The sequence below is a fragment of the Lutra lutra genome, chromosome 7, assembly GCF_902655055.1.
Source record: "Lutra lutra chromosome 7, mLutLut1.2, whole genome shotgun sequence".
Taxonomy (NCBI): domain Eukaryota; kingdom Metazoa; phylum Chordata; class Mammalia; order Carnivora; family Mustelidae; genus Lutra; species Lutra lutra.
Window position 1 is genome coordinate 18,052,145 of NC_062284.1, and position 15,275 is coordinate 18,067,419.

The following is a 15,275-nucleotide window of genomic DNA, read 5'->3' on the forward strand; positions in this document are numbered from 1 at the left end:
AACACTGAAAACAAGCGTGTTTAATAAATAACCCAAGAGATTTACCACTGTTTAACAGGGGTATATATGTGTTGTCACCTTGGCCCTGGGGTGTATATACCACCCCCCCCGGATCCAGATCCTAGTTCCTTTTGTCCCCTATGTCGTCCAAGGGTCAGAGGATCAACCACAGGAGAGTAGGATGTGAGATCATAGATCAGTTCAACCCTCCTCAGAGTCCACGAATAGCTACTTCAGCACCCAGGCTGGAAGGTGAGCTCAGTACAAATACCAGTGTGAGAAGAAATCAGCACTGCCTCTCAAATTTCTGGAGGGCTCTGATTTTCAGAACGTTCTTCCTCCCACTGAGTTGAGACCTTTTTCCCTGTGTCTTGAGCACCCTGGTTCAGCTCTGCCACTGGGGCCATGCAGAGATCTCTTGTGCCCTGACAGCCTCTACTGTGACCGCCTCCAGTGTGTCCCCCTGCACACCTCTTCATCACCAAGACATGCAGTTCTCCCAGCTATTTCCTTCATCATCCCCTCCCCTTGCATATGGACACGGTCCTGGCATAGCCCTCCTCATACCGAATGCAAGACTCCTACTGCTCATAACTGCTAAAAGGTAGGGTGAAGCTCCCACTGCCTCCCGTTTCTGCAGACGAGGTTCATGTCGATGGGGTCTAAGAATGCCCTGGGTTTGAAAGCATGTCACTCACCACAGCCCCTTACGTCCAGATCTGTTTCATCCCTTGTGTCAACCTTTGTCTATTGGCAATGGCTGCCTATAGAATGAGGAAGTACTGTGAGTTGGGACTCCATGGAAAAGGGTTCTGGGATCAGTTAGTAATGTCTGTCAGCGAAGCACAACAAGAAAGTGGAGACCAACATGTGTGTTGGCAGTGACGAGAACCTTTTCAAACAGGCTGCCATGAAGCCGTGTTTTCACCATCCTGTGTGTTCCATCTGGTTCATCTGGGATTTAACTTAAATTAAATACCATCGGGAAAGCTGAAAGGCATAGGAGTACTGCCCAGACTTCAACACTGACAAAGGTCTTGAAGCCAGACTCTGCCACTCACCAGTGGAAGGACCCCTCATTCTCCTCTCTGTAAGATGCAAACAGCAGCAGCAGAGAACCAGGTACAAATGAAATGCAATCAGGCACCACAGCACTGGCCACTGTTCCAAGGTGGTCAAGGACTGCGTGTACTCTGAGTTTTTCCACGCTGCTCTCCCCGCCATCTTTGTGCCGCCGCACCGCAAAAACTGGTGAGCATGCTACCCCTCTCCGCATGCAGGTCATGACTGAAATGTTACATGAGGGAGCCCCAAGGTGGGAGGAAGTTTCTCTTCCACACAGCACTGTACCGACCCTGCCTGGAGTAAGGCTGCCCAACAGTTACAAGTTCACTTAATCCCAGTAGTATCCAGTCCACCATTTCCCATACTTCTCATTAGGAAGGTTAAGAGTTTGGCAGAAACCTTGGTGAAAATTACATTCCCTGCCTCTGTACAACCTGCTTTGGGTATGACTTCTTATCCGTAGATTCTTGGTGGACATCTAGAATGGCCTCTTTTCACTGTGAATGCTCACAAATGATATTCCATGAATCCTTGGGGACTCTCTCCTGCAAACCATATTAACATTGTGAATCTAAATTGTATACCATTTGTTTCACTTTTGCAAGAGGACATTTGCCTAGTTCAGCCTTTGGCATACCTTGCTTCTCCTTCATTGCTTCTCCACAATGATCAAAGCGGGCTGGCACTCTCATTTGCAAACAAGTTGTCAGTCTGGGCCACGGGAACCCAAACCATGAGAGGCAGCTGTCTGATCTCTTATCAACTCCTCCATTATGTGGGTCTTCAGCTCCTCACAGAACAAGGTGTATGGAAACCAGGTGGGACGCACTAGGTAGCTGGCTCATGATGAGGATATCCAGCGATAAAGCTAATTAAGTTATAAAAGGCAGCGTGGTATAGGGTCTGGCTCTTCAAAACACAATGTGCCCTTGGTCTTCAAAAGGGGTGTCTTATAACCCTTTGCAAATCCGTAAGTTTGGAATTATGATCGCTTCTGTGTGAGTTGGGGGGGGGCTCCTAATTTTCTTTTCACTTTGGTAACCAACCATCCTAGTGAGTTATTTTCATGAGGAAACGGATTTTATAATCACTTGTAGAAATGGCTGTATGCACGGCAAGGACTAGAAAACGGTTAGTACTGAACACCAACGCCAGGTGGTCATGAGACTCAAGAGGGGACCAGCTTCTCAGGACGCATGATTCAATGAGTGTTGCAGCAAGAAGTGACCGGGATTCTGCGCTTTAGGGCTAGCTCTAAACCTTCAGACTCCAGCATCCCACATGGTACTTACTGGACTTCTAGACCTTAGGTAATATTATGGAAAATGTGGAGAGAGAAAATGATGCCTTTGGTATCAGATCCAAAAGCGGCTGACTTGCCAACTCTGAAAATCCACCAACAGGGCAGCTGTGGGATGGGTTCTCCACACACACGTCACTGGTGGCAAGGATGTGAAGAAGCTATCCTTAGGGCCAGCACAGTCACTCATGCTTCTCCTTCTGCCTTCAGAACCCAAAGAAAATCTGACAGGGAAGGGGCAAGACAGGAATGCCAGCATATCTAAGCCTCAGGCCAAGGATCTTCCTCTGCACTTTGAGCACATTAAAGACCACTGCTTTGGGGCTTTTAGGGAGAGTTTGAATTTCTACTCAGTGTTTCAGTTCTGCCTCTTTCTTCCATATTCTATATGCTAAACCCCCATTCCATGGGCAAACCAAATTCTGGTGGGCCAGTGCTTTCTACAGGAAGTTTGTTGCCACCCAAGAGTTTGGCATCCTGGAGGTTGGCCAAAAATTTACCAGATTTTATGATGCATCAAGTTAAATGTTTAGACTGGAGGGGGTCTCTTTCAACAGACAGGATGGGTGGTGGCTGTTTCAACCATGTCTTCAAAGAGAGCTGGTGTCCAAGCTACAGAGAAAGTTGAGCGGGAACCTGGAACCTAGCTCTGGAAGGCAGCAAAAGAGCCCGTGGCACCTGCTGGCACCACCTGGGCAGTAAAAAAAGCATGGGTGAAAAGGAAGGATCATGGGAGAAGTTCCAAAACCAGGGCAAGAAAGCTATTCAAAAAACTGCTCCATGGAAAAATCTTACAAATGAAACAGATTTTCCCGTTAAGACCAGTGGGCAGGTGCAGTGCCCCACCCAGCTAGGAGAAGCCCCATGCTAAGATGGGGTCAGCAGAAGGGGCTACCGCTCTGATGTGCTCTAACCGCCCCCACTCAACTGTCTTGTGCACAGGAACACCTGCTGCCCCAGATCCCGCCATTTCTAATCAGCTCCCAGGTGGCACAATCACACTGGTGTTGAGAACACACTCTGAAGAGCAAGGCGCTAGCTAGATGCAGTTCTAGATGTTTCTCCAGAAGTGGGGCTGCCTCATGCTTCTCTGCCAGATTCTGGACTGGGCAGGGGATAGGGGAGTTTTAGGGGACAACTGTTAAGTCAGTAAGGGGAGTTTGGATTGGGGTTGGGAAGTAAGAAAGCAGTGGGGTTTCTGGGAGCTTGTTCTGTGGACGAAGCTAAGCTCCACGTGGACCAGACAGCCAATAACAAGCTGGCCTCCTCCCCCCAATCCCCCGCCAGCTGTCGGAACACAGCTTCTGCCTCCCCTCGGTGATCACAGAACACGTGCCACAAAGATGAACAGGCTCTTAAGGAATCCAGGTCTCCCCCAACCACAGAGCCACCAACAATGACAATTGTAGGTTTGGGTGTCGCTAACCCAGTGAGCACGTGTGCTTCTGCCTGGAAGGCTCCCTGGACTGGAAACCAACCTGCATATGCCTCTCAGCGGTGGGCAAGGCTCCTGTCATCAGGACCTCAGTGTGTCTGAAGCTGCCCCACAGGAGGCATCCTACTGGATCTGCTATGTTCTCATCGTGGGGACATCGTTATCAATTTTGGTTTGCAAAGACCATGATGGCTTCTTGCCCCTCCTTCGCTTTTGTGGTCTACCCCGTGGGGAGCTGGGGGAGCCATGGCCACAGTGCAGTGCAAGCTCACACCCTCACCAAGTAGCACAGCCTGGTGTCCCAGGATCCAACATCTCCCCATGGCTGTGCACCCAACCCACACCACAGCATCAACATCTCAAGGGCCCTGACAACCCTGAGATTGTTCCTGGCTCAGTTCAACACTGACCAAGCTCTCTCCTTTCCATTCTCTCTCCTGATAATAATCAAAAGTGAGCGCGAACAAATCACTGGGCTTACTTAGCATTCACCCCCTCTCAACACCACAGAAGTGTGGCTATGATTAACAAGATCATGTCTTTGCAATGCTTCCAGTGACTTACGAAGAGTATTACAACATCCCTCCTTCTATATCCATCTACTTATTTATGTTTTTTCCAAGAGAGGCCATTCCCAGATCCCCACACGGGCCCCTGACAACCACTCAGTTGCTCAGACTTCAGCAACTAGGTGCACAATTTCAGACCCCTCCCACTGGTCCTTCCTGACACCACCATCTGGCGAGACCACCACTTCCACACCCTCTGTGCCTGCAAATGGATAAGGATGAGGAAAGCTCTTTTCCCAGAACACACTGTTGACAGTGCTGGTGGCAAAGTCTGCAGGGTCTTCAAGAATGTGTGGCTGCCCTCAGGTCTTCAGTTTGGAAGTTTCCATAAGCAGCAGGCAGTAGATAAATGAGGATTTCAGGCATGAAACGAAACACCTTGGGAGAATGGGGGCATCCCTTTGCGAGCTTGGGCTGCTATAACAAAATACTATAAACTGGGTGGTTTATCAATAACAGAAATTTATTTCTCAAAATTCTAAGAGGCTGGAAGTCCAAGGTTAGAGTGCCAGCATGGTGGGGCTCTGGTGAGGGGCTTTTCCAGGCTGCAAAGGCTGTGTTCTCTTTGTATCCTCATGTGGCAGAAGTAGAGCTAGTTAGCTCTCTGGCCCCTTCTTATAAGAGCACTAGTCCCTTTCATGGGGGACCCTCATGACCTAAGACCCACTAATACAATCAGAAGGGGGATTAGATGTCAACTTATGAATTTGGAGGGGTACAAATATTCAGTCCATTCCAGACCACTCTGTAAAGAAATTGGTATCATATCCTTGCCACCTCCCACGGTCCTTACAAAACCCTAGCCCTGTGAGCAGAAAGTGTCTTTCCAGGTAAAGATAAGTAAAGCCAGTTACTAGGAGACCCACACGGGGAGGCCTAGGCCTCAGTACAGGCTCATTCTCATGTATAAAGGGCACCATGCCACGGCGAGAAGCTCCTGCTCGAAGTTTCCCACTGGTCACTTAGAGGTGCAGGCAGGGCGAGAACTGGCCATCTGCTAAATAAGGCCAAGTGGACTGCGCATGTCCCTTCCTTCTCTGAGAACCAGAAGAAAAGCCTCTTCGCCAAAGCTGCCGGAAGCTCTGGCAATCTAATGAGAAAACTGGATCTCGTTTCATTCCTGGAATAGTCTGTAACGTAAGGAAGTTCTAAGGGGATTTTGGAATTTGGTTCTTCAGCCAAACTCCACGTTCCTCCCATCTTCTCCAATACCATCTCAGACAACGGCCTTTTAGGCAAGGAAATCCACCTGATAATTAAATGCAAAGAATTCCTGGGGCAGAGACAGACACTCGCAACAGCTTCCGTAGCCTTCCCTGTTACAGTAATGACGCTCTGGGGGCTACAGACAGACGCCCCAGAGCCAGCTGGAGTTTCCATCAGAGCGATAACGTCGAGCCAATGGCTATGTGGCCTGGCTGCTCCGAATGCAGGTGGGACCACATCTGTCTGCTTGCTGAAGAGCTTTTCCCTTTGTTTGTGTTTCCCTCCCAGGCCTGGCCTGCACATATCTGGGAAGGCTGTGGTCAAGGTCCTCTTAAGGACAGCGGCTCTGGGCCTTCCAAGCAACTGGAACAAGTGTTCCGTCCCCACATTCGAGTCTGCATCAAGGGCAAGACTGCAAAGGAAATCCTGGTAACTTTCTGTGCAATGCCTGTTAAGGCAGGACCATGAGAAATCCTAGCTCAGGGCAGAAAAACCCTGTGAAAACAGCCACCAGTTACAACATTCCTTGCTACTCCGTACGCCACACCTCCCATTCAAAAGTCACACGTCTGGAAAGGGCCAGAAGGAAATTCTGCCCTTTTGAAAGCCACACTCAGGGCCATGCCCTGTGGGCTCGTGGAAGTCCTGCAGGGCACAGGCCTGCCTTGCAAATCCTCGGGGCACCGCTGCCTCAGACATCTCGGGTCTTTCTAGCTCAGTGAACACATGAGGAGGAGGGTGGCTTATAAATTAATGTTCAAGACCCTGCAGTTTCCAGCAGCAAATGTAAAAAAATAATAATAAAATGAAAGGAAACGAGGCCTGAATGTTTTGCACAACTCTGGAATTTGGATAAGACAGCCGCGCCCTGCAGATGCTTGCACCGACTTTGATCCGGGGGCCAAACGCCGAGGAAATCGTCCTCAGGAATCCCTCCAAACTCCTCTGCGTGAAACCTGAGATCCCCGAACACTGTGAGCACCACCAATTACCCTTCAGTCTGGAGGGGGAGGCTGCGGGAGGCCGTGGGAGCGAGTGGGAACAGAGGAGGAGACCCAGAGAACCAGGGAGGAACCTGTCTGAAAACCCAGAGTGGGACTTGCCTGTTCTAGAACCAGACCAGAGACACCCAGGCTTCTGCAGACCTCCTGGGGGGAATGTACCCCAGCCCAAACTTTCTGTTCTGCAAGAAAGGTAGACCCCCTCCCACCATGTGAACACAACTACCCCAATCCCAACTAGAACAAAAGCATACTTCCCTCTCCCCCTGGGATTTCTAAACAGTTATGACATTTCCAGAAATCCTCTCTCTGTTGTACCTTCTTTATGTAAGGCTGGCCCATCTAAGGTCTATGCTCTGCCTACCAGACTGAGCCCCACGGCAAAGGGTCCGGGCCACAGCTGTGGCTGCCGGGGCCATCCGCTAGCGGGTGACCTGCCTGGTCACATCTGGCCTGCATTCACTCTGAATCTCCCCCAAGCTGCACCGGGCAGCTTTCTTAATACAGATCACAGACAAACATTTCTTCTCTTCACACATCTGGATAATGGCTTTCCTTACTTCCTGTTCTGGGATCGAGCAATTCTTTTCAGATTGAATTGTGTCGACTGCAGTATTAAGAACATTTCCCCCAGAAGAGTTCTCCCCTCCCCTTTCCCTCCGCTCCCCCACCCTCCCTAGACACTTGTCCACTCTCTGCCCACAAGGCACAATTCTCAGGGATGGGAAACAGATGACATTCCGTGCTGCGCCCCAGGCGAGCACATCCCCAGGCATGTGTCAATGAGACATCCTTCCAACATCCACTGCCCCGAGCTCATTTGCACTTTGTCACGTTCTGGCTAGAAACATCCAGAGTGCCTGGATCTAGCTTTTAAGGAATGTCTTTAAGGGAGGATACCAAGTGTCACATGGGAACTGCTTGGGGTCGAGGATTTCCCTCATTACTTCAGGGCAGCACGCAGGGGTATCCCACCTGCCAGGTCCTCGTTGGGCTGAGCAGGAGAACAAAGTCCTTGCTCTGCTCATGTCTCAGTGCTCCTTCCAGTTCTGCCAGCAAGGTTAATGCTTCCAAAATACGGGGCATGGCTCCAGTGGACCATGGGTGGGTGGGTGGGTGTGTGTATGTGTGTGTGAGCACGCAGGTCTGAAAACCTGGCTGTACCCCACACATTGTTGTAACTGAGCCCACTTATAATTATTTGCATGTCTGTGGGTGCACATATGACGGCCCCAAACACAGCTCCTTATTAGGACACTTGTATCTCTAAACCTCAGCCCAACATTTCTCTTCGGAGTCCTAGGGACTCAGTACCCTGCCCCTCACATTCCTCCCATGGCCAGGCACTTAACACTTTGTTCTGAACCCTCACAGAGGTCTCCTGGCAGGTGTCGGGTGAGAGGTGACAGGACTAACCCTGTCTACAAGGCCACAGTCAGGACAGCTGGGCTTTTCTCCACCTGCCACGCCATGAATGCACATGGTTGGTGGGGTGTCAGGGTAGTGGCAAAGGGAGTGGAATTCTGGGTGACCGAGAGGCGAGTGAGAGTCAGGGGAGCAGGATCATACCCAGCATTGCTGCAGCCCACGTGATGGTGGCCCAGAGACAGACATGAGAATGTAGATGATGCCAGAAAGCAACAATGAAGCCCCTGAGGCCTGGGAGCATGGTTCTTACCTTGGATGCACCGGGAATCCCTGGAGGGCCTTCCTTAGTACTCTCTCCCACAGAGGGCAAGTCCTAATTGCTCTAGAGTGAAGCTCAGGCCACTGGCACTTAGAAATGCTTCAGGGGCTCCCTTGTATAGCTATGCCCGTGTGTCCCCTGCACTAGGCTCCCAAGCTTCCCCAAAGAGAGAAGTTTTCAGAGGCCACAACATGAGGAGAGCTAAATTCCAGAACAGAAAGACCTGAGAAAGGGAATACGGAAAATCAGGCAAAAAAAAAAAAAAAAGAATTCCAGGATGATCAGGTGGGAAGAGTACCCACCCCGAGAACAGGCAGAAAGAGCCCAAACAGGGGGCATGGCTTTGGGGCCTGTCTGGAGGGCTTTTTGTAGATTTACTTGGGTTAGAGAGGTTTGCGTAGTTTGGAAGGACTCAAGGCAGGAATTGATCTGGCTCAGGCTTATCTAGCAGAGCCTCTTAAATCCAACAGAGGCAGAGATTTACTTTCTGCAAGAGAAAGCTCTTTGTTTCTACCTATAAAGATAGGTCTTTTTTCCCCTGTATGTGGGTGGCCGAGTGTGCACTATGCGGTTTCCCTCCCCTCTTTCAGCACCCCATCTAGATGGGCCTGTGTTCAGACGTTCCCTGGGAGCTCTTGGTCTTACCTGATTGAGAAGCAAACTGCATGTTATGGTGTTCTGGGTCTCCCCAGGCCCTAACCGTCCATTTGAAACTCTGTGCCCTCCTCATCTCCCACTGTCTACTGCGTCCTCTGGGCCTGATCATGCCACCCCACCCCCCACCCCAAAACAAAAGGCATTCTCACCGGCTGTTCTAGAACTGCTTCCTTTCTCCCTTTTACACTAAAACTCCCAAATCACAGCAAACAATATATTCTAAAATTCCCGTAGAAGTACTATACTGGTTATTTTAATATTCTACTGAAGTCACTACCAACTCCCTCCTTCATCTGTGAGGGTATCATCTAATTTTGGTTTTGCTTTTCCCATGGGCCATTAGTATGGACCTGGACCTAACCCTCATTGGGGGAGAATCCTATCCATGACCAATCAGGGCTGGGCCTCAAAAGCACATGCTTGCCCAAGAGAAACAAATGCTTGCTTCTCACTGTTCCTCTTTCTCTTTAAAACCAAATATTGATAAACATCTTGGAAACTGAGGTCTACCACAAGGCACCCTGTCCTGGTTTCTTGAGGGAAAACACCTGCGCAGCGCTGGCCCAGCTGGGCTGTGTCTCTCAAGGAATGGCCCCCTAACCTTATCAGTTCAGTTATAACCAATAACAGCTGTCAGCTACAGCTCTCTGGAGGGAGAGAGTTGCGTCACTGCCATCTTCTCACACTCAGGAGCTCTTCTTCTCTCCTGGTCACAGCAGGATGAAGGAATCCCTCATTTCCAGTTGGGTTCTCAAGCTATCATGGCAAGACAGGGAGACAGCTGCCTTCCCAAATGCACACTACTGAAGGAGACAGGCAATCTTTCACCCCAAGCAGGTAAATAAGTCATGAAGTCTCATCAGAAAACCTCAAAGTCAGAGTGCCTGGGTGGCTCAGTCAATGAAGTGTTCTACTCTTGGCTTTGGCTTGGGTCATGATCTCGAGGGAGTGAGACAGAACCCGACGGCTGGCTCTGCGCTCAAAGAGGAGTCTGTTGAAGACTTTCTCTTTGCCTTTGCCCTCCAACCCCTCTCTTTCTCAAATAAATAAATGTTAAAAAAAAAAAAAAGAAAAAGAAAACCTCAATGTCACTGTTATCATGGCTTCTGCATGGAGCCAACTCATCCTCCCAGCAGAAACATACATAGAACCTCCCACGTTCTCTACCTTGACTCCCACCAGGAGCAGCAAATCCTTCAGACCTGTCCAAAGCTGGGGCTGCAGTCTTTCCCACCCTTTTTCTTTCTCAGGTAATCAGAAAGCTGTTGATCGTAGCTGAGGTACTTGAATTTCCTAGGGAAGTCCCTCTTGCTGATACGCTGGCTTTCTTCTGCAATTAGGATGCCATGGATTGTCCTTTCTGCCTTGGTTGGCAGAAATCTGAAAGTACCTTGGTTTTTTCGATATATAACAAGTTTTCTTCTTATTTCCATCTCTTAGAACATGGGTCTTTAATAGCCCTGATGTATGGGTATATTATCACAGAAGTGATCCCAAATCATTTCAAGTAGAGACTAGAAATTTTTAAAAAGTAATACTAGTTTCCTAATCTATTAAATAAAAGCTAAATAATACCTACCTCATAGAACTGATCAATAGCACAATGATTGCACAGCATCTAACAGAGTAGGTGGTTGGTAAATGAGATCTGATTTGACTTAAACATCATTAGTACATTATTAATTCCTGTCCTAAGCAGAATTATTGGTATTACCATGGCAAGAATTTTCCATTTAATTCATAACTTAAAACCCACATGATTGCAGATTGGATTAGAGACAGTTTATGGTACCAAAGAAATTATTTTTGAACTACAATATGTAAAATATGATCATTCATACAAAAAGACACAGAAAGAGGGAGGAAAAACAAAATTCCAGGATCTGGATGAGTTAATTGAGGAAAATGAGCTTAATATTCCCTTTGTGTTTTCTGACAGCCAAAGCAGGGAGAAAATCAGGTTAATGTATAGGACTCTCATTGTCTGATAAATGCAACGTGTACCTCACATGGAAAGTGAATTTTTCTCCTGACATTCAGAGCTTGAGTAATGGCTTGCACAGAGTCTTATATGAGATTCAGTGGGTAAGCAACAGAAGGGCCATACTTAGGAGCACCCAGGGGCAAAGGCACACGCCCAACTTTCAGAAGAGAAGTTTCACTTTATCAGTATTAAATTTTAGGGACCAATGGGTGAGGTACATAGAAGGGTACTCTTTTTCATTTTCTAAAGCTTTCACTGAGAAATTTTCTTGAAGAGCATAGACCAGTGCTCAGGTCCTCCGAGAATACCCTCCCATCCTTTCTTAGTGCACATGTACTTAAAGAACATACTTAATTTAACTTAAGGAGTTAAATGACTCCACTCTGTTCCAATAGGCAGCCGCCTATAGGCTTCAGATCTGTGAAGCAGCCTGGCAAGTGGCTTCACTAGGACTACAGGCTGATCCCTCTTGTTAAGCCCCCACATAGCCTTGCCTGGGGCTCCGAGCCCAACTGGTCAGAAGGGTCTGCAGATGCAGAGACTGTGGCTTCGTCCCTCAGAGACCTGCTTCCCATTGCTCGCAAATAATCAGTGACAACAGACTTCCCTGGGAAAACTATAATCGCCCAACTAGGGGCAAGGCCAAATGCTCGCAGAATTTATTGGCTTTGACGAACAATTAGGTGTTTGTTTTCGTAGGTAATTAGAATGCAATAGCAAGCTATAAAGGACCCTCCAAGAAACTGAAGCAGACTGTAGCTAAAGGCTACTGGAGTCGGACTGAATCTCCCCATTCATTCCTGCAGCCCTCCTGCACTGTAATGCCAGTGGCCCTGCACAATTGCACAGGTCAGCGGGGAGAAAATGGCCACCGGTGCTCTTCACGTCCAAGGTGAAAGGCCTCTGTGCGGCACGTGTATGCTCACACATGGGTGCAAAGAGCACTCCAGCATGGGCCCTGGCACTGAAGACTGCATGGAATCTTGCAGTTCATATAAACAGATGCATCCAAAAGTCCACAACAACCCACGTGTTGGAAAATGTTTTGACAACTGCATTCTCAAGACCACTAAGTCCTTGATTCTGAGGAACCAGGACGGGCCTGGTGGGACCTTTGGCGCAAAGAAGAGAAGAGAGGATGTTTGCCAAAGCCATACTGATTTACGTTTTTCTCTCAGCAACCACTTTCCACCGCAGCTTTGAGTGTGTGTGTGTGTGTGTGTGTGTTTAGCAAATCAGAAATATGAATACATATTTGATTACGATTAATTTTTAAAAATTATTTCCTAGTAGTATAGGCAAAAAAAAAAGTGTGGGCAAAGGGCTGTTGCCAATATTTAAAAAATACTGTTGAGATAAAAGAACTGTGTACTTAGAGACAACTACTCATTTTGCTTCTTTTAGTCGATGACATGTTATTTCTGCCTTAATCCCAGGAAATACACACAGGATTATTATCATTTGCTCTGCTCACATCATGATACTCAGTAGGCACAAAAAAGGTAACAACCAAACCCATCTACGAGAGTGAAAAAAATGAGAATGGGACCAGAGAAAACAAGACCAAAAAATACAAATAAAGCCACAGATACAGCTAACCTTAGAGGAAACTGATTTTGTGCTTCTCCTTACAGACCGACTTTACTTTTGCAGAAGGTTGAGCTCACATTTAGGGTCCCGCGCATCATACTCAATAGGTCATTAGGAAACACTTTATGTTTTTTCGCCAAGAACTAGACTTCTATTTAATTTTGTTCTACCCAACCCGGTATAAATTTTCCTATTGTTCTGCATGCTCTGACTGCCTCAATTTAAGTATTTATTTTTTAAGTTCTTATGCAGTCATACCACAGTTTTTTTTCCCCCTCAGAGAAATACAAAACAGACACCTACTGCAGTAGAAGTAGTAAACCCTCAAGCCACAGTTTTAGGGTCGGCTGGCATTCCACCACCTGAGATTTCCTGCAGGTGATCTCAATCTTGGGCCAGCCACTCAACCCCTCTGACCTTCTTTTCCCTCCTCTGAAAATCCGGGAGGCTGCCTTAGATCCTTCCCACAACATCTTTGGGCTCTGAGGTTTTATGGCTCTTCCCTCCTCTGGGGAAGAATTTCCATGGACAAAGGCAGCAGCTGATAAGTCTTTTAAACTAAGACACTGACATTCTGCCTTAAGACAGTTGGACTTCATTGGAAACCGGCTCTCAAGGAACTAGGAAGTCAACAGTATGAAGATAATCCCATTATCTGAACAACAGAGTGAATCAAAGATCATGCTGGTCCAGGAAAGGAAATGCAACCAAAGAAGATATTCTGACACAAACCTCTTTGCTCTAGACTGTATGCACTAAGAAGAGACATGAACATGAAATGAACATTTCAAGTCTCAGATCATCTGGTCAGTAATCTTTCTGGGCTCCCTGAAGGACTGAGACCCAGGCCTGCTGGCCTACGTCTGTGTTACAGAAGAAGCAAAAGCAAAGAGCAGCACTGTTTCAGAACTTTTGGAATTCAAGGGGGGAAAAAAAAAAAATATATATATATATATATATATATATGTATACATAAATACATATGTTTCAGAATATATATATGCATACATATATTCAGGAAGGAATTGGAAAAGGCAGAACAATACAGAGTCTGATACTTACTTGTGGCCCAGCTCATGAGCGATGGTAAAGGCCAAATTGAGACCATTGTCTTCCGCAAGCACACATTTCCTCTTAGCACTGCACACGCCTCCTAAGTAAGCAATTCCTGCAGCAGAGACACAAAAACACATCCTCTTCAGAATGTGGGAGGCCCTGACCTTGCTAGGCCAGTCCATAAGGTCAACATCACTCAAGACGGAGAGGGGAGGGGGAGACTAGAATGGTAATGTGGCCATGGGGCTGGAGCCATCATTCCAGAACTCCTGCGGAGGATGGGCTGGTGTCTACTGCTTTGGGATTCAGCGACAAAGCAATAATAATAATAACCACCACGCTGATCTCCCAAGCATTTAGTAGGTGTTAGGCAATGTGCCGTATTTGCACGCATTATCTCATTTCATCGTAATTACCCAGGCTGGCGTGACAAAGGGAGACCAAGGCTCTGCAGGGAAAGGTGAGTTGGAGTGGTGTGTGGTGGTGGGATGCTCTCCAACTTCAACATCCAGGGTGGGGACGAGGTGAGGCCAGCGAGGCAAGGCCCCCAGCGTGAAAAGCTGAAGGAGGGTTCCCCTCCCCAGAACTGACCCTGTGCTTGCACACCCAGAGAGAAAGGGGATTCCTCCTTAAGTTCTGCACCCTAGTCACCTTCTTTCCCTCCTCCCAGTCCGAGCCCTGCAGGACCAGTACCCTCAGAGTGGGAGCAGGGCACCTAGGAGCCACTAGACTCACAGAAAGCAGGCCAGGGAAGGCTGTGCATGATATTCAGAAAAAATGCTTCAGGAGCCTTCCAGAGAGAAGGAGACTGGGAGAGAGAGAGAGAAAGAGAGAACACCTTGGAAGAGGAGTCATCAATGATGCTGAGCCCCACGGACCAACTCACTCATCTCCATACACACCTGACTGGGGTCCCTTGGCCGCTGAGACAAGAACCGAACCCAGGCCCCCGGCTGGAAGCCAGACTCAGGGGAAGGGTGTAAGCGAGGGACAGGAGGCTGCCAGCCTCTAGAGGATGGAGGGGAGTTTTCTAAGGGACAGAGGTTACCCTGGCAGAAAGGCATGTGTGAACGACAAGAGGGCTTTGGCCCGCCATGTCTGAGGGACAGCCACGTGTCTGTAGCTGCCACTCCCCACGGTAGCTCTCCACGTTCCCTGTTAGCTCCTGCTGTCTCTGCACCCAGACAGGCATCCCTCACTACCCAGGTGCTTCTCAATGACGCGGGGTTTATCTCAACACCAGGAGTCCACGGGCCCCCACCCCCTCCCAGGGCTTGGGACGGAACCCGTGTGAGGACGGGAAGCTCCTGTACTCCCCAGGAACTGTAGCCTCTGACCCCTTCATACAGCATGAGACATACGAGTGGGTGGCGGCCCAGGGCGGCTGGCATGGAGCACACTGGCAGCGGCTCAAGTCTCCCCTTGCTGTGAGTTCACAAGGGCTCTGGGGTGGGCTGTGGCTCCACTGGCCCCACAGCCAAGCATGTGCCACCCAGGGATACCTGGTGACCAGGTGGATAAAGGCTGTCTCAGCCAGACTCTCCCCATCAGCGCCGTGCCCTGAGAGGAACTGTGGCCACCGGCATGAGAGGCGCCCATTTTCCACCCACGATGCCATGCCCCCCGCAAGTTGCATGCTGCCCCCTGTTTAGCGGGGGCCCCTTTCACTAATGTGCACCAGGTGTCTCAGGAGCAGACACCAGCCTTGCAGGCACAGGAACTGGG

At 48.7% G+C, this 15,275-nt stretch overlaps 1 protein-coding gene across 4 annotated transcripts in view; it reads right to left on the reverse strand.

Annotated features, from left to right (window-relative positions):
- Positions 1-15,275, reverse strand: part of ADAMTS17 (ADAM metallopeptidase with thrombospondin type 1 motif 17) — a 336,604-nt gene that overhangs the window by 187,523 nt on the left and 133,806 nt on the right. For all 4 annotated transcript variants that reach the window (XM_047738521.1, XM_047738519.1, XM_047738520.1 and 1 more), the window contains exon 8: positions 13,557-13,662. In XM_047738521.1, coding sequence (XP_047594477.1) covers positions 13,557-13,662 — 106 coding nt within the window. The remainder of the gene's footprint in view (positions 1-13,556; positions 13,663-15,275) is intronic.